The sequence below is a fragment of the Oncorhynchus mykiss genome, chromosome 1 (genome assembly GCF_013265735.2).
Source record: "Oncorhynchus mykiss isolate Arlee chromosome 1, USDA_OmykA_1.1, whole genome shotgun sequence".
Taxonomy (NCBI): domain Eukaryota; kingdom Metazoa; phylum Chordata; class Actinopteri; order Salmoniformes; family Salmonidae; genus Oncorhynchus; species Oncorhynchus mykiss.
In genome coordinates this window covers 76,478,208-76,497,809 of record NC_048565.1, presented here as the reverse complement: position 1 = coordinate 76,497,809, position 19,602 = coordinate 76,478,208, and the positions used below count along the sequence as shown (strand labels likewise).

The following is a 19,602-nucleotide window of genomic DNA, read 5'->3' as shown; positions in this document are numbered from 1 at the left end:
CTGAATGTCCTTGAGGGCCCAGCCAGACCCCGGACTTGAACCTGATTGAACATCTCTGGACAGACCTGAAAATAGCTGTGCAGCGACACTCCCCATCCAACCTGGCAGAGCTTGAGAAGATCTGCAGATAATGGAAGAAACTCCCCAAATACAGGTGTGCCACACTTGTAGCGTCATACCCAAGAAGACTTGAGGCTGTAATCGCTGCCAAAGGTGCTTCAACAAAGTACTGAGTAAAGGGTCTGAATACTTCTGTAAATGAGATTGTTCAGTTTTTTATTTTGTAAAATTCTAAAAAATAAAAAATAAAAAAAGTCTTCTAAAATCCTGTTTCATGCTTTGTCATTATGCGGTGTGGTATGTAGATTGATGAGGGGGAAAAAAAACAATTAAACCCATTTTAGAATAAGGCTCTAAGTCAAGGGGTCTGAATACTTTCCGAATGCACTGTATACATTCCAAATAAAACACACTATAATAAAACACATAATACACCATATTAAACATAATATTTAAGAGGTTAACTCCGTCTATCATAAAAGCCTGGGTTCTGTCGCTAAGATAATTCTGAAACCATACAGGCATCAGTGCCAAGGCTTAACACAGACAGCTTACTCAACAAGATTGAATGATCAACTGCATCAAAAGCATTTGACAAATCTAGGAATAAGGCAGCACAATTCGTCTTAGCATCCAAAGCATTGACAATATAATTTCAACTGATGTGGTTGCAGTATTAGTACTTATGACTCATACTGTGGTACTCTATAGTTCATTTTGTTGGCTTGACAGGTGCTAGACCCGTGTTTGAGTCCCGGTCGATTCATTGATTGGAGACAGCTTGTGTCAATTATATAACTTTTCTTAGTATTTTCTACAGGCAGCAAACCTAGTGGATAATGCTGGAAATACCAGGTAAAAAAAGAAAAGAAAATGGTGATAATAACTTTGGAGATAATAAGTGCTTTCCCATCTGTGTACACACAGAGGCACTGTAGGACACCATAGGATAATTGAAGTGATTAGGGAGAGAAGCCGCAGTTAGCTCTTGGAATTTAATACCCAGGTTTGGACACTGTCCCCTCCAACAGTGCAGATCTTAGGAATGTTATTCTGGACTCTAATAAGGCAAGGGTGTGTGAGCAATCAGGTCCTAGCAGTGATTTAACAGGTGCATCCTCACCCACCCATCCATGCACACATGCACACAATATTGTATTTCTGATGATACAAAACACACTCTTTCATTCACCAACACAGACAGAGGCCTCCTCCCTTCCAATCAATCTGGAGCCAGGCCAGTGTTCTGATATGGCCCCGTGTATCTACAGCTGACCACACACACACACTTTCTCTTCCTTCCTCACACATAAACAGTACATAGCATCTCTCACATCCATTGTAGCTTTTATAAACCATCATAGACTACACTACTTCCTATTGGATATTTTAGTGAAGATGGCCTACAAAACACCCACCTGAAAATGTAGGGGTCATAGCTGAGGGCTTTAAAAATGTAGTTGATGAGAGGGGGGGAAAACAACATCACTCAGGTGGGTAGCAATGACATTTAGACTTTATTTCTATAGAAAACATTAATTTCACACTTCCAAAAATATTCCTGCATATTTGAAAGGACGTACAAACCACACAATGGGTGAATCTTGTCAGATATAAATATCATGTTTCTCCTTGAGGCCCCCAGATAGTATTACATAAAGAAACAAGCCTTACAATACTTTTCAGTGGGGAAAACACCAGAAATAATTTGTCTTGCCTTCTAAAAAACACCACAACTTTTTTTGGATGGGCCCACATTGATACACTTTAAGGTTGCATGAATCTTATTGAATTTTCCAAGATTTTAAAGACAGCATGTCCAATGTTTCTCCCTCCCTCTTTTCCATCACACAAATGGGGAAGTGCAACTCATCTGTATGGCCAAAGAATCAAATGTTCTGTTAAAAATGTGAGTGAGTATTCAAATCCAAAGTCAGTTAAATACCAAACCAGATCTTAAAAAACAATACACAAATGATACCTCAGCTATAAACAGGTAAACGTCACCTAAGATTGTCTGTGCTGTATGTGGGAGTGTTGGAGTGTGTGTGGTGTGTGTTTTTGAGAGAGATATGTTAGTATAAACTGGAGCGACATCAGTATTGAAGTAAGAGATGGAGTGAACACTTGACCTGAATTGAGAAAACAGTCCATGGCATACTATGGACATGCACTTAGAGAGGACATATTATTTACATTAGAACAGAGCAAGACGCAGAACCTGTGCTCTGAAATGACCATTTTTGCTGTGTACAGAGCCCGTAAAGAGTGCAAACAAAGACATAAGGGTGAACACACAACGTGTTCACTTGAGACATATCAAAGAGCCATGAGAGCACCATGTCAGTCAGAACACCACTAATACTGTCCAAGCTGAAAGCCCCAAAACATCCTGGGCTCAGAGAGGTACAGAGCTGGGGTAAGGAATGGATGACGTGAAGGAGGGAGGAAGAGGAGGAGAAGGAGGGATGCCAATGGCCCCCTTTTCACGGCCTGTCATCCACAGCAGTGCTCTCAGGCCCTGGGGTTGAAGAGAAAGCAAGGGGTACAGGAGGAGAGGGATAGAGGAGGAGCGGGGTAGAGGAAGAGGGGCGTGGAAGGGAAAGCCTTCCCCCATCATGCAGTCTCATTCAGGCCACAGGGTCGCCGGAACTCCTGCCCTCTTTCATGGATCCATTTGTTAGATACTGAGGGTGACAAGGAGGACAGAGAAAGAAGTTAGCTACTGTACCATTGCCTAGTCTGGTAAAAAATATACAGTACTCTAGTCTGGAATACTGTGTACAAAACATTAGGAAAATCTGCTCTTTCCATGACATAGACAGGTGAATCCAGGTGAAAGCTATGATCCCTTATTGATGTCACTTGTTAAATCCACTTCAATCAGTGTAGAAGAAGGGGAGAAGACAGGTTCAAGAAGGACTTTTAAGCCTTTAGACAATTGAGACATGGATTATGTATGTGTCCCATTCAGAGGGTGAATGGGCAAGACAAAATATTTAAGTGCCTTTGAACTGGGCATGGTAGTATGTGCCAAGAACTGCAACATTGTTGAGTTTCACACTCAACAGCTTCCAGTGTGTATTAAGAATGGTCCACCATCCAAAGTACATCCAGCCAACTTGACACAACTGTGGGAAACATTGGGGTCAACATGGGTCAGCATCCCAGTGGAACGCTTTCGACACCTTGTAGAGTTCATGCCCCAACGATTTGAGGCTGTTCTGAGGGCAACTCAATATTAGGAAGGTGTTCTTAATGTTTTCTACACTCAGTTTATATCAGAGATAACTTGGTGAAGACCACAACAATGATCACTTGAGAAAAGTAATGGAATGACAGTAGCAGGAGTTATAACTACAGATTTAGGAATTAACTAGTAACTAGTAATATTGGTAATTTAATAGGATGTCTATGGTTATAACAGTGTCATAGACATTTACAGAGCTAAATGTAGGTCGTTTCAACACACAAACTCACCCCACTTGTTGCCCACCAATACTGGGCAGGCTGCGTGCCTTGTACTGTAGTCTCCCTCCCCACTGGGAAACAGGTTGTACCAGAACACTGCAGTCCCCTGTAATACATCACACACAGTAGAGACAGGTTACAGGGAACTATGTACCTACAGTCATACACACACTCTAGGCTGCAAATACACATGCTCATTGCTCACAAGCTTTTAGTCACCTTTTTGGGCCATACTGCAGCACCCACATCTGGGAATACTGTAGCACCTCCTGCTGCCACGTCACTCATCTAGAATCGAGAAAAAAAAGAAACTATTATCACCTTGGACTCTTCAAGAGACCAAAAAAATTGTATTTATTTTAGGGTAGGGGGCAAAGAAGGAAGCAGTCCCATGAATACAGAGCACTCACATAGAAAAGCCAGGTGGCTATGCGGTTTCCAGTGCCCAGCTCTTTGAAGGCATCAGGCTCATCTTTCTGTAGAGCGAGAAAAACAAATGATCATGACATCACGTGATCATTATGAGCAGAAATGCCACATCCTAAATGTCACGGTTGCCCATTCGATTTTCTTGTTTACATAAAAGACTCTAACAACACCATCAAAACAGCTCCAAGTTATTTTAATTTTGGAATTCTGTTCCAAAGTAGTCCCATAAATAATAGAGAGATATGTCATTTGACTAAAACATAATCATTTCAAACCTTGCTAACATTTGTGTACAATCACTGTTTGGGCTTCTTGCGGTCAATTTGCAGTCCACAAATGATTAGTAATTATGGTCCGGCCCCCTGTCCATCTGCTCAAGAAAAGAATCGTCTGGCTGCTTAATCTAGTTGATGATCCCTGCTATATGCAATCCAAAAACGTCATACAGCAGTAATGTGTGCGGTCATTAAATCAAGGCTGCAGGGCAATACTAACCCGTCCAAAGTCAAAGTGGGGCTCATACTGCCCACCCACACCATAGTTTGCAACCTGCAAAGCAACAGTGAGATCATTAATATTGGAAATGTAACTGTCAACCATCTCAAACAACGACACACACACAAACACACACACTTTACCTGCAACTCTTCCGCAGTGTCCATCTCCAGACCTGTGAGGTCCTCAATCCGCTGGTTTATCTGGTCAATCATTGGGTGTTCATACGCTGTCAGCCATGCACTGGGACAGGAGAAGGGCACAGGGGTGCAGGGATAACAAGTCAAATACAGGGGGGTGGTAGAGTCACTATAGTACAGTAGTTATTACAGATGAACAGTCTAGGAGAGCGAGAGAGAACAGACAAAGCATGCTGCAAGCTACTGCTGAAGATGAAATATATAAACCACAATAGGTTCATGTGTTACGTGCAGATGATACATGAGAAGTGGGAGGAGCGTAAAGACAGGAAGAGGAAGGACTTTAGAAAGCGTCCCGACAGAGTCTCCAATCAGCTCAGCGTACATTGGTCAGAGTGAAGTTTAGGAGTAACTAAATACAGTTGTGCGTATTTTTATGTACTTTTCAATAATGTAAGCCTTCTATAGGTTGAAGCTCTGAGTTTGCAGTCATCGCGTGACTTGGGAGAGTTCTGGAGGTCACAAGGGCTTTGGAGGTTGATGAGTTTACTTTAGGGGCCCAGAGGGGAGAATTTTTTGAATGCTTTTAGTGAACACTACCAGCCTTTCACCATCCACCCTGGCCCAGTGGTCTAAACCACCCCCACCAACAGGGAGCATTCCATTCTCACTGGGAGTCATGGCTTCTTTCACATATCATATAAAGACGTCACAATAACCTATCTGTCATTTCATGGACCTCAAGATTATTTCGTTTTTCTGGGTCATGCACCACAAGGCACAGTGTGAAAATAAAAAAGTGTCAAACCACAGAAAATAGCATTAATAAAATGGTAGATTCTCTGCTTAGTAGATTTGCCATACACTGCATAAAGTGAGAGTTGTAGCAGTTGTGGCCGTAATGATTTCACGGCGAGAGGGCTAACGTTTGAGGTCCATTCAAGTTCAGCCATCTACTCTACACACACCATCCCTTTTTATTGGATACATTGTTGAATCTCTCAGCCAATAAGATGACTCCTCTTTCCCAGTGCAATATACTGTGTGTATTACTTAATACTGAAATTCCTTGTAAGGTTAGCCAAATTGAAAACTAAGATGTGTGTTAGTCTATGTGTGTGTGAGTAAAGTGATTTATTAGAAGTTGCTGTTAGGGAAGTGAAGACAGTAAAATATAAATTGGACATGATAGAGTGGTGGTTAGGTCAAAAAGTCTCTCTTCCTTCAAATTCTCTCCCCTGCTGTGATTACTCTCCCACTTTGACCTCGTTGTCAGTTTAAATGAGGTTCACGCTCAGTTCAGTTAACCCTTCACCACACACACAGTTGCACATACTTCAACACGAAGACACAGACCCAGACACACAGGCAGACAGACACACACACATCTACACTTGCATGCAGACACACGTGCACACCCTAGCAAACACACACACAAATATACACTCCAATATACACAGTAATAAGCAGGGGCAGTAAAAACCAAAGTGATGTGGGATGGTATGGGTGTGGTATGGGTGTGGCATGAGCATTTCTATTTTTAAGAAGATGAAAGTTTTTAAAGTAACTATGACTAAAGATTGGCATGTTCCCCTACAATCAGCAGTCTGACCATAGATTGGGGTTGTCTGGTATATTAGATCTACACAAGTGGGCACTCACTACTCATCAAAATCATGAACTGAGAGAGGGAATGTGTGTGGATGTGCGTTCGTTCGTGTGCACAAACTTGAGGTGTAATTGGCCCTGTCTGCACAGTAGCACAGAGGAGGAGAGAAGCCAGAATGACCTCATTCATCTGATTGTAAGAGAGCAGCATAGATTCATTGCAGAAAGAGGTGGCCCTACTGACCCAAAGACCTGCCAAAACCTGGATAGCACATCCTGGGGATGTAGGGCGGTATGGGATGGGAGACCAGAGGGGATGGGGGGGGTCTCTGGAGACCCAAATGTATTATGACCTTTGACCCCTTACCTCTTGGAGACTCTGTACATGGCCGTGGTGAGTTTCCCAGTTAGGGGGGTCATGTACTGTGGCTGCCATGGCTAGTTGCCCGGGCACACGAGAGAGAGAGAGAGAGAGAGAGAGAGAGAGAGAGAGATAACACACCAAAACGATAGATGAAGTAGAGGGAAACGGGAAGTGAAAGAAACAGAGAGAGGAGAGAGAAAAGCAGATTCGGTCACAAGCGGTTAATGTTATTCCAGCAGTATGCCAGGGGTTGTTTCAGGGCCAGTCCTTTAACCAAGGGTAGTATAACTTAATGGTTTATTCTCTAGTTTAGGAGAATGCTAAACTAGTGATTACATTAGTGATGACAGGAACAGAGGATTTGTGAAAAGTACTGCTCCCGACACACCCTTAGTTGGCCAAAAGCACCTACATCTTTTCTCCTCCCACTCCACTGGGTTCACATCCTAGAGAACTCCTGAGCAGAAACACATTTTCACCACAGACAGGACCATACAATCATATCTCCTTATTCATTAGCTTATACTCTGAACTTCTAGAACACCCCTGGACTATTCTAGAATCTGATTTATGGTTAGACTAAGAAAATGATTCAGAGAGAGTGAAGGAGGGTTCAGTAAAAGTATGGTTCTGTGCTTCTGCAGAGGAGTCTTCCAGCATTGGAGGGAGGAATACGGTCTGGACTCAGAGGCATAGGCCAGTGGCAGGTGTAAGAGGAGGGGTTTGAGCTGGGGTGTGAATGAGGAGAGGGGTTATGGGTGCTCTCCCTCCTGCTCCACCCCTCCCCTCGACACCCTCCTCCCCCCTGCCTGCACCTGGCTACACCTTACCTCTTGCTGATCCTGTAGGGGGCAGTCTCGAGCACACCAGTGATGGGGTTGGAGATGGTGGCCCGGCGGAGCTATAAGGCAGGGAGAGGGGGTTTAGAGGGTACCCTGACACCACCTCCACCCCCCAGACCCTGCTTTGGGTGGGCTAACAGGGCTCAACCTACCTCCACTTCCATGGCTCTTTGGTATACACCCCTCACCACACACACTAAAAGCTTGCTGTTCCCTCTAGGAATACGTCCTGTCTAACCATTTATAGCAAAAGTCCTGTGTCTGACTGATTGGATTTGAAAAAGTCATCAATGTAAGGAAATGCTGTCTTTGAACCTAAATCTAATGACATGGTGACATGTTTTCTTGAATTCATGTTAGTTGACAACTCAACCAAATGTAAATCAAAACTAAATGTCTGCGCCCAGTGGGAAGAGTGTTTATGTTTAGCATGAACATTTCCTATTCATTCTGTCTACTAGTGGCCTTGACTCTGCAGACACAGCGGCAGCTGGTCAGACAGTTACTAGTACGAGCCTCAGAACATATCCACAGCAAATCCACTTCTGTAGGACCATGAAACCCTCCCGTCAGAAACATCTGTGTGATCATGACACCCTTCTGAACCCTTATTATCTCAATATAGCACACACACACACTGACAGAGAGTGGAACTCACTCTGGGCTTGGCCAGCTCTTTGACCTTCTCGATCTCGCCGTGAGAGATGATGTCATGGTAGCGGACTATGTAGGGCCGGTCCCACTCATCCTCCTGCTTCACCGGGCTCAGGAGGTACTTGGGGTGACCGTGGTTGTCAAAGTAACGGCAGAAAAGCCGTCTCTGTCTGCGGGGGGTCTACAAGGCAGAGACGGGGCGGGCGGAGGGAGGTAAGAAGAAAGACAGATTGACACGTACAGATGTAGGATCTTCATTTGAGCCAGTTTTTATAGCAGGAAAATAATTCTGCAGTAACAGGAAATATTCATTATTATGTTTATTATAATGAATGGACATTTTTGTAGGGGTTGATACATTTTTCGCGTGTGTGTGTGAGTGAGTAATTCCTCCTCACCAGCTTGATGCCCTCCCCTCGACACAGCATCTCATACATCTTCCTCTCTGGGACAGGCTCCCTGAAGCGCTTCTTCTTGGAGGCATCACTCGTCAGTCTCTTCCTTCGCTCCTTGCCCTCCTCCCGGGCCTTCTGGGCCTCCTGGGCCTGGGCCTTCCTCTGATTTATCAGTTGAAACTCAAAGTACTTCAGGTTGCCGTTGGCACGCTGGTGTTCCGGGTCTGGAGTGAGGAGAGAGAGGGGACAGTGAGATGGAATACTGATGCTCATACAGTAAACAGACAAGGAAGAGTCATTTAGAATTTTCATCTGGATCTATCAGAATCACTAACTTCAGACCCTACTGCCACCTGGGACATTTCATGAGTAATCCTCTATACCAGTTTATGCTGGGCATACAGGTCAGCAGCTGTTGTTCAATGATTCACCTGGAGGGCATCATATTCCCTCAGCACTCATTAACATTCACAGTGTTACACTACCAGTTAACCTCCAAGTATACCCATCCCATAACTTAGCTCCTTTAGTGTGCTCTCCTTTAACTCTGTCAGTGTGTCCTTCAAATCACTCCCGGTGTGACTAGTTTAACTCATTCATTCTGAGCCGCATTAGGGTAACTCACCCAGCATGAGTAGCCTCTTGGTGAGCTCCAGGGCCCTGCCTAGATCTCCCTGCTGGTAAATAGCATAGCTGAGGTAGTCCAGCACGGTGACCTTGTCCACGGTGGACTCCTCTCCTTCGTCCAGCTGCTTCAGGGCCTGCTCCATCCACAGCTCTGTGTGGTAGTAGTCCACCTCGCTGTAGGCAATCTTCCCCAGCTCAAAGCAGTCCTCCACCGTCATAGGGCTCTTGTGCGTCACTCCTGTGGATGAGTCAGTGGTTACAAACTTACAAATTATAAAAGGCCTGAGGTTCTCTCTCTAGCGCTCCCTAACACATTACCTGGCAGGTCTCCTGTAGAGATGGTGTTGGTGTCCAGTCTGTAGGTGTCCTGCAGTCTGAGCAGTGCCTTGGCTGCACCTGTCTGGTCCTCGTCGGTAGGGAAGTGTTGCCTCTGGAGGGTCAGGTTAGAGATGAATCCTGAGAGAAGGACAGAGATACTCATTTGTGAGGATGCTCACTGTGAGCATCTAAAAGACAAACAAACATTGCAGCAAATATTTTCTGTTAAAAAACTAGTATCTGTCGTTGCTGCTTTGGGGCTACCTTTCAACTTCCTTTTCATCTCTTCTAATGTGAACTTCATAGTGTCATCATATCTAACCTTCCTTGGTGTCCTTCAGCACCAGGCTCTCCAGGTCTCCCCATTCTGTGTTCAGCCTCTTCATCAGTTTGAAGGCGTTGACTGGGTTTCCCAGGAAGCCCTCGGGGTCCTGCATGGCTATGGCTGATAACACATCCAGCTTCTCTGCCCACCTAAGAGAGGGATGGGAGAAGAGACACAATTCAGCTACTCTGTGTGTGTGTGCTGTTGCTCGTGTGCGTGTGGACACTCACTGTTTAACCTGCTTCAGCTTGTTCTCCTCTGCCGTGATATAATTCTTCAGTGAAGTGACTAAGTCTTTCTCTGTGTACAACAGATCTGTCATGTGACCTAAGGGAGGAAAACACACACATTATCAAACTTGATTTTAAGTTTAGTTAAACCAATCATACACATGATGATAAGGAATACACTGTGTACTATATCTTTCAACTTCTGTGTAGATGAGAAATGAGTAGAAACCCGTAATTCCGGGTAGATAAAATGCCCAGTATGTGCTTGACAGACAGGCTTTGAGGGCAGACCCAACACCTGTCTCACAACCATATGACTATGTATCTCATAAGGAAGGGAGGACTCTCACCGATGGATGTGTAAAAGTCACTGTGGGCTGAAAGAGTCTGGAACAGGCAGCTCAACACCAGTAAATACCACCAACACTGTCGCTCCATCCTGGACATACTGGGAGAGAGAAAGACAGAGAGATAGAGAAAGATGAGGTGGCAGAGAGAGGAAAAGAGACGAGGCCAGAATGAGGAGGAGTGAAAGAAGGACAATGAACGTATACTGTTTGCTCACTCGAACACTCTGTCATCTAATGTACTAGAAATAATCATAATCAACAGTGGCGTTCCCTTTTGACAGAATGGTCCAATGATCTACAGGAGAGAATTTCCTGATGAAGAACATAATTGCGAATTATATTTCACAGAATCTGAAACTTATAGCATCATAGTCCACTGATCTTTTCCCCCCACAGTTTAGACTATCCTGACACACAGGTCAGAAAACACATACAATTAGCTATACCTGTGCTGCCTCTCAAATACTTAAAATAGAAGTGGGAATGGACATTCCTTGAAGGCAGGACAAACCCTAACCCTGGCTGTCTGCAGGCTGACACAGCAAGGCCTCAATCCTCAACCCCCAAAGAGTGGTTTTGTCAGTGTGAGGCAGTGGAAGGATAAACCATGGGGAAATAGCAAACAGAAAATAGAAAGGGAGTGTTAGCGAGTGAGTGTGTGGGTGGGTGTGTGTGTGTGCATGCATGCGCGTGTGTTTCAAAGAGAGTAGTCCTCTAAAACAGTATTACATTGAATGACTTCCTCTCTGCCTCACCCACCACACTGAGATGAATATAACCCCTTGGATGTGGCCATAGAGTGACTAGTTTGGCACATGAGCTCTGGAGTTGGCACTGTCATGGATTTTGCCTGGCTGCCCCTATCTAGACATGACTTAGCCCTGCGGGAGTGGTACTGTGCTCTTCCTACCCCCATAGCGAGCCTCCACTAGTCGTCCAGTGTGTGTGTGTCAGGGAAGTAGCATGGGCCTTGTTTGAACAAACATGCCTGTCTATATTGCCCTCAGGGATGGACATGGAGGGGGACGGATGGGCCAGAAAGGGGATGAGGGGACTTCGCACATAGATATTACATCTATTCCACAAACACACATCCCTAATAGCCTGGGGTCTTTAAAACACACAGACAATACCTCATCAATAGAGACAAGTCCACATTGCGGGAAACTTTATCACTGGAAGTTCTGTGAATGCTACAGTACTATCCAGCAGATTTCTCTATTTAGCAACAAAAATGAATCACCCCTCTACACATTAGCTTATCTAGCATACCTACTACTCATTAAGCATGTAAGAACTAATGGCAACATTGGACAAAGACTGCAGTATAACCACCCTGTGTTAACAGTAGCTGGTCTTGCTGAAAGCAGTAGCACTCTTTGTCCTGTAGCTGACACACACCCAATTCATCCTAGTGTAAGAGCTTATATTGTTTAAATCCTGCAGTCAAAACAACTCAAAACAGGTGCATACATCTAAATCCTAGCTGTACTGATGCGGAAATACCAATCTGGCAACCTCAAAGATAGTTTGGAAGACACTTGACACAAAACTGACGATCACTGACATCTAAAACATACAAGCTGGTGACACACATCTGCATTCTACTGTGCATACTCAACAGTCTATCACAGTGCCATCCGTTTTGTCACCAAAGCCCCATACACTACCCACCATTGCGACTTGTACGCTCTCGTTGGTTGGCCCTCGATTCATACTCGTCGCCAAACCCACTGGCTACAGTGGTACTCTATTGATGAGGTATCTACAAGTCTCTGCTAGGTAAAGCCCCACCTTATCTCAGCTCACTGGTCACCATAGCAGCACCCACTCGTAGCACGCGCTCCAGCAGGTATTTCTCACTGCTCATCCCCAAAGCCAATTCCTCCTTTGGTCGTCTTTCCTTCCAGTTCTCTGCTGCCCATGACTGGAACGAATTGCATGACTGGAACGAACTGCAAAAATCTCTGAAGCTGGAGACTCACATCTCCCTCACTAACTTTAAGCACCAGCTGTCAGAGCAGTTTACAGATCACTGCACCTGTACATAGCCTATCTGTAAACAGCACATCTATCTACCTACCTCATCCCCATACTGGTATTTATTTATTTTGCTCCTTTGCACCCCAGTATCTCTATCCGCACATTCATCTTCTGCCGATCTATCATTCCAGTGTTTAATTGCTATATTGTAATTACTTCGCCACCAAGTAGGAAGGACCCAAAAAATAAGGTCACAAGTACAATTTCTAATATTTGGATATCTATAATTATGGCATATAGGATTACCTTTACGCATAACTCACCATGATATGAATAAGGAGGTCAAAGAGAGACAGGATTGAAAGCAGCGCCAAGTATGAAGTATGTATAAAAAATACTAACCCGCTGCCAATGTAAAGGTCACTGCACGTACCTTCCCCCCTCTGGCACCAACTCAGCCAACAGAGACTATCTACTGAGGGTTTAGGCAATGGACAGGCTTAGGCAAGTCCTCATTTTCTTAAACAGAGTGAGGATTTGATTGAAAACAAAGGAAACATACAGGTGATATTTCTATGAAGGTCAACAGGGAGTGGAAAGAGCCAGAAGCCAAGAACTGTAAGAGCAAAACGGTATGTACACATTAAATGCTTTACGCGTTCACGTGTTTAATTCTATTTATCCCAGAGAGACACAGAGTTGTCTTACACAGTACTACACCACTTACAGTAATGTTTCTCACTGGTGCTCAAATGACAGTAACACTTCACTTATGCTGCCAATCTGCTATAAAACTCATAAGAATATCAACCTTATTGCAGAGAGACAGTAGTGACAGTGTCACTGTTATGATAATGGCCTCAAAGTGTTATGCCAGAGCATGTAAAGTGTTACTGTTACCAAGCCTCTAAGAGAGCCACTAACCTCAAATGGCTGCTCTACAGACGCCCATACGTAACTGGGTTTCAACTAGCAGTAACCAGTCCCAGGAGAAATCAGTATGCCTGTATATAAAACAGATTAACCACTTTACAAAATGAGTCTGCATTCTTTCCCTGAGGTTTAACCTCCTTGGACCAATAATCTGTTAGTACTTGTCATATGCCTGTAGGGTCTACTTGTTTCAAACAAGCCTGAGGTTAGTATTATCCAGTGCTACTGTAGAGTTAAGTCCTTTTACGTCAACTCTCTCATTACTATGTGTTACCTGGGAAACACACACACCTCAATGAGGTTCAATCACTCATTCACAGTTTGAGGCTTATGTCCAAGCTACACTTACAGAAGTCAGTCATTACCCTCCAGTTACTAAGTCATGGCAAATAGAGAGCAAGTCAGTGGGAAAATGCAATATTGACAAGGGATGGACAAGGGATTGGCAAAGCAGCTGGTGGTTGTATTAGGTGACAGAGGTATTGTGCCAGTGCCACAGACAGAATATCACTTGTGAGTGAAAAAACCTTCCCGGTCTGTCAATCCCATTTTTTAAAAAGTTTTAGATCATTAGCCTCACATTGTTACAGTTTCGTCATTTGTGAAGTAAAGTTGTAATATAACTAATGACTGTATTAAATTGTCTTTAAAAGGGAGTTATAGGGGCTGTTAGTGTATTTCAAAGGCTGGATGAAACACACACAGTCATGACTAACCTTTGGATGACCAGACTAAGTGTCAACATCCTACACTATTAGAATTAAACCTTCCTGTGTCTTGACCAAAGTGACCATTCTGGCACTTCAAACACACGCACGCACGCGCGCACACACACAGGCACGCGCGCGCGCGCACACACACACACACACACACACACACACACACACACACACACACACACACACACACACATCCTTATTGTATGATGTTGAATTCAGACTACTGTTTGAGCTTTGTTTCACCTTCAACTGGAATATCTTATAAGCACAGGGGGTGGCTGGTAGCCTAGTGGTTAGCGTGTTGGGCCAGTAACTGAAAGGTTGCTGGATTGAATCCCAGAGCTGACAAGGTAAAAATCTGTCATTCTGCCCCTGAACAAGGCAGTTAACCCACTGTTCCCCGGTAGGCCGTCATTGTAAATAAGAATTTGTTTTTAAGTGACTTGCCTAGTTAAATAAAAAATCACCTGATATGATAGATGCTAACTGATCCGTTATGACCACAAAGACAAAAAAGGGTTCCAGGTAGAACTCTTTTGGGGTCCATGTAGAACCCTCTCTGCTCCACGACTCTCCCTGAAAAGCACAGGAATGGAGCCTTCATATCTACATTTCAAGTGTCAAGTCATGCAGTCTGAAATTTCTCCATGGCCTACACACTTAGAAAAATAGGTGATATCTAGAACCAAAAAGGGTTCTTCAATGGGGACAGCTGAAGAACCCATTTAGATTCTAGATATCACCTATTTTGCTAAGAGTGTAGGCCATGGAGAAATTTCCGACTGCATGACTTGACACTTGAAATGTAGATATGAAGGCTCCATTCCTGTGGTTTTCAGGGAGAGTCTTCGAGCACCCGTCTGTACAGATACTCTGTAAAACCTGCAATATCCTAGACATACAAAAGCACTGATATTATAGAAGAGAAGTATTAACCTCGCCAGTCATTTAATAAAGGTCTTATCTTTACAATTTTATACAACATAAACCATACAATGCAGGGGCGCAACTTTCACTGGGGATGTGATACAAAACGAGGCAACGGTGGGACCATGCGGACGTCTCCGACTGGATCAAAATATTTTTTTATAAGAATTATTATTATTATTTCCCCCCCACTTCTAAAACCAAAGTTGCGCCCCTGATACAATGACCCCACACTATAGGTGGAAAGATAATTTGGGCGCTACTAGAGAAATGTGAAGTTTGAAATTAAATACGTTTGCTAATAAGGGTGATTGTTAATAGGACAATTGATGGCTACAACCTTCAAAGTAATATCGTTATCCTCAGTCGTAACTCTTTACCAGTGGCCATGGTTTTCACAAAAACACCCCACTAGATTAAGTGTGCCATATAAGGGCACCAACACACAAGAGCTCAAAATGCACCATTTGACAGGACATAATTGGCCCAGTTTAGTATTATCCTGGTCGGGTGAGAAATGTCAGTGAAAGGGGAGGCTCAAAGGTCACACAACCTGACACCAAAAACAAACTTGAAGTGTGACATCAATTCATTCTATTACTATAGTCCATATATTTGAGGGCTGCTGAAGCCCAAATACTTACATAAACCTGAAAGGTAAAAAAAATCCCCAAACTGTACTACAGTCATTTTTGGGAGAATAACGACCTGGATGCAGGGGTAGACGTGACATAGTAAATGTAAATCCAGGATACTCACATTAGTATATGTTATGTTTCGTATGGTACTGTATGTGTTAATTTGTGGATGTCCATCATCCATTTAGTATGATATGTTACTAATTGTAATTTGTACAATATGTTACTAATTGCAATTCATACAATATGTTACGAATTTGAAAAACACAAGATATGTTACAAATTCCAATTTGTTGTGACTAACGTTACCAAGGTGGCTAATGCTAACATTATCTAGGTGGCTAAGGGGATATGGTTAGGAGTTCTGTTAAACGGTTAGGTTAGGTTTAGCTAACATGCTAAGTAGTTGCAAAGTTGTTAATTAGCACAAATTTGAAACTTGTCTGTGATGAGATTCGAACATGTTGCATGACATTCTCATTACATGCCTAACCAGCCACCCTACTTTCGTATTTGTGTTAAGTAACCTTCTGTCTTATGTAACCATGCCAAGCTTAACATACTCAATTTAGTGATCTGGATTTAAGTTGAATATGTTAAATCTAGTCTATGACACCAGGCTAAGAAGAATAAAGACTTACACTGCCAGTCAAAAGTTTTAGAACACCTACTCATTCAAGGGCTTTTCTTTATTTTTTAACATTTTTCTACATTGTAGAACAATAGTGAAGACATCAACACTATGAAATAACACATATTGAATTATGTAGTAGCCAACAAAGTGTTAAACAAATCAAAAAATATTTTATATTTGAAATAGCCACCCTTTGCCTTGATGGCTGCTTTTCCTTCACTCTGCGGTCCGACTGATCCCAAACCATCTCAATTGGGTTGAGGTCGGAGGTTTGTGGAGGCCAGGTCATCTGATGCAGCACTCCATCACTCTCCTTCTTGGTAAAATAGCACTTACACAGCCTAGAGGTGTGTTGGGTCATTGTCCTGTTGAAAAACAAATGATAGTCCCACTAAGCCCAAACCAGATGGGATGGCATATCGCTGCAGAATGCTGTGGTAGCCATGCTGGTTAAGTGTGCTTTGAATTCTAAACAAATCACAGACAGTGTCATCAGCAAAGTACCCCCACACCACAACACCTCCTCTTCCATGCTTTACGGTGGGAAATAGACATGCGGAGTTCATCCGTTCACCCACACCGCATCTCACAAAGACATGGCGGCTGGAACCAAAAGTTTCCAATTTGGACTCCAGACCAGAGGACAAATTTCCACCGGTCTAATGTCCATTGCTCGTGTTTCTTGGCCCGTGTTTCTTCTTATTGGTGTCCTTTAGTAGTGGTTTCTTTGCAGCAATTCGACCATGAAGGCCTGATTCACACCTGTCTCCTCTGAACAGTTGATGTTGAGATGTGTCTGTTCCCTGAACTCTGTGAAGCATTTATTTGGGCTGCAATTTCTGAGGCTGGTCACTCTAATGAACTTATCCTCTGCAGCAGAGGTAACTCTGGGTCTTCCTTTCCTGTTTCATCATAGCGCTTGATGGTTTTTGCAACTGCACTTGAAGAAACTTTAAAAGTTCTTGAAATGTTCTGTATTGATTGACCTTCATGTCTTAAAGTAATGATGAACTGTTGTTTCTCTTTGTTTATTTGAGCTGTTCTTGCCATAATATGGACTTTTAAAGACTTTTACCAAATAGGACTATCTTCTGTATACCACCCCTACCTTGTCACAACACAACTGATTGGCTCAAACGCATTAAGAAGGAAAGAAATTCCACAAATGAACTTTTAAGAAGGTCCATGTGATTATCTCATGAAGCTGGTTGAGAGAATGGAAAGAGTGTGCACAGCTGTCATCAAGGCAAAGGGTGGCTATTTGAAGAATCTCAAATATAAAATGTATTTTGATCTGTTTATACACTTTTTTGGTTACCACGTGTTATTTCATTGTTTTGATGTCTTCACTATTATTCTACAATGTAGAAAATAGTAAAAAAAAAAAAACGTTTAAAAAACTTGAATGAGTAGGTGTTCCAAAACTTTTGACCGGTATTGTAGTTATGAGTGAAAGTTCCAGAATCAGTCAGAGAGAAGGTGGAGAGCAATGCCACGTCTTCGCCCCTCCCCCACAAGGACGTTTCTCGGGATGTGAGTTTGTGAATGATGTGATTGCTCTACTACGTGCAATCGGCAAGAAACTGAATATTGAGACAACTTGTTAATTCAGTAAGTAACTCAGTTAGCCCCTTCAGTCAATAAACACAATTTGCCTTTGTAGGTCAGTAAATACACGTTAATTATGTAACAGCGTGTGCATAAATGACTTGCCGCTATGTAACAATCACTAACAACGATGTAACAGCCACGGTTGTCGATTTCGTTTAGTGTCAGGTTTATTCATTTTAGCCAAGGAAGGTTTGTATAACATTTCCTTTTGATAGCCTGCTAATGCCATGGCATATTCATAACTATGTCCATTTTAAAATATAGCCTAATATAGCAATATCTGTAACGTTTTCAAAGCATTCTAGTCTATTGAGACGGAGAGATTTCGCAGGCACAGTCATGTGTAAATAAACTCATACCCACGTTGCATCGGAATTTTACGCAGTGGATGGGTTTGGAATAGGATGACTGGCGCTAGGTTTTGTGCGTAAAGTAGGCTACAAATAAATAAATGACAAGACGAGTGATTGATAGAATAGAGACAATAGGCTGACTAAAAGCAATTGATATCACATATTGGACATGCAACATGTTTGTAGAGAAAGTTATTGATATATTAATAATACAGGTCTCATCCGATATGGTAATCAAATTTAACACTAGGCTAGGTTTAGACAAACAGATAATTGTCAACATGCAAACAAACATGAATTATTACCGAAATGATAAGAGAGACTTGTCTTGGAACGGTGGCACAAAAACACTCCGGTGGCCAAAATATATTCCCGGCAGCCGCTCGCAAGCTCTCGAAAGGTGTCCCTGCTCGTTGCTTTGGTACCGTTTATGACAGCCCCAACCTCCAGTCGCTCTTATCCTCGCCTCGGCGTGTCATCGGTCCTCGGCTCGCCATCTGGTGGTAGGTTCTATCCACGGAAACTGCTACGTGCAGAGTCGCACACACGCACTCAACCCTAGTTTGGTACTGGGGAATTTCAGGGGAGAATTTTTGAGCATGCCTCCACACCAATTCTGAAGTGTTCCCTTACTTCCCTGTCATTATTGGGATATAACCATTAGCATGGACGTTTTGCTCCAGACACGTGATAAAATGATGTTACTCCTAAATATGATGAATAATTAGTCTATTAGGCATTCCAGAATGCACTACTGTTTACAGTGTGTATTGTGGAGGACCACTGGTGTTTGGTTTATGTCCACATCTGAACACTTTTACATTTAATTAGCCTAGACCCAAGCCCTACTAAAAAATGTTTTTGTCCTTTTATGTTGGTTGATTCTTACTTTGACAGTTTGCCCCTAAAAATGTAATATGTGTATGTAACTAATTTAAGCAATGTAAGCCATTATAGGCCCTTAGCCTAAAGTTCAGGCTGCAATAGTCACACCAAACTGAATTTTTCTATTTGGATTTGTTAACTGTAAGTTTCATGGTTATTTCTTTAACCGGCACAGGTATTAAGAACTTTATAGACCCCAATTTCACCCCAGTAGTAGGAGGCGGGGTCATTTATCACGTGGTCCTTCCACATTCCAGAAGAGTCTCGATCTGCTTCCCAGTTTTTCTAGAAGGAAGCTGGCTGGAGAAGGCTGCAGGGGAGGAGCTTGGTGTATGTGTGTGTGTGTGTGTGCGGGGTGGGGGGGAGAGATACAGCCACATTCAGTCACATTCAGTCTTATGAATCAAATGGGATAATCCACTGTTAGCACTGTGTACAGAAACGACCATCTATTACTTTGGAAGAAAGTACCTTTCTGCATGGTACAGTCAGTGTGAACAAACTCTTGTATGTGTGTCCACTTTTGTATTGGGGGAAAAAACTCAATGCCCATTCTCCTTTATCCTTGCAGTGACCTGTTCACAGTTTTTAAAACACACTATTGTACTAAT

General features: G+C 43.0%; 1 protein-coding gene across 1 annotated transcript; it reads right to left on the bottom strand.

Annotated features, from left to right (window-relative positions):
- Positions 1-1,558: 1,558 nt before the first annotated feature.
- LOC110529637 (prolyl 4-hydroxylase subunit alpha-1) lies at positions 1,559-18,611 on the bottom strand. Its single transcript, XM_021612021.2, has 15 exons — positions 18,412-18,611; positions 10,309-10,406; positions 9,959-10,055; positions 9,726-9,877; positions 9,404-9,541; positions 9,084-9,323; positions 8,462-8,682; positions 8,068-8,244; positions 7,398-7,468; positions 4,599-4,698; positions 4,456-4,509; positions 3,942-4,007; positions 3,751-3,819; positions 3,541-3,637; positions 1,559-2,747 (listed from the first exon to the last, which is right to left on the bottom strand). The coding sequence occupies exons 2-15, from the start codon at positions 10,403-10,405 to the stop codon at positions 2,677-2,679; spliced, it is 1,650 nt and encodes a 549-aa protein (XP_021467696.1). The 5' UTR covers position 10,406; positions 18,412-18,611; the 3' UTR covers positions 1,559-2,676.
- Between the last annotated feature and the right edge of the window lie 991 nt (positions 18,612-19,602).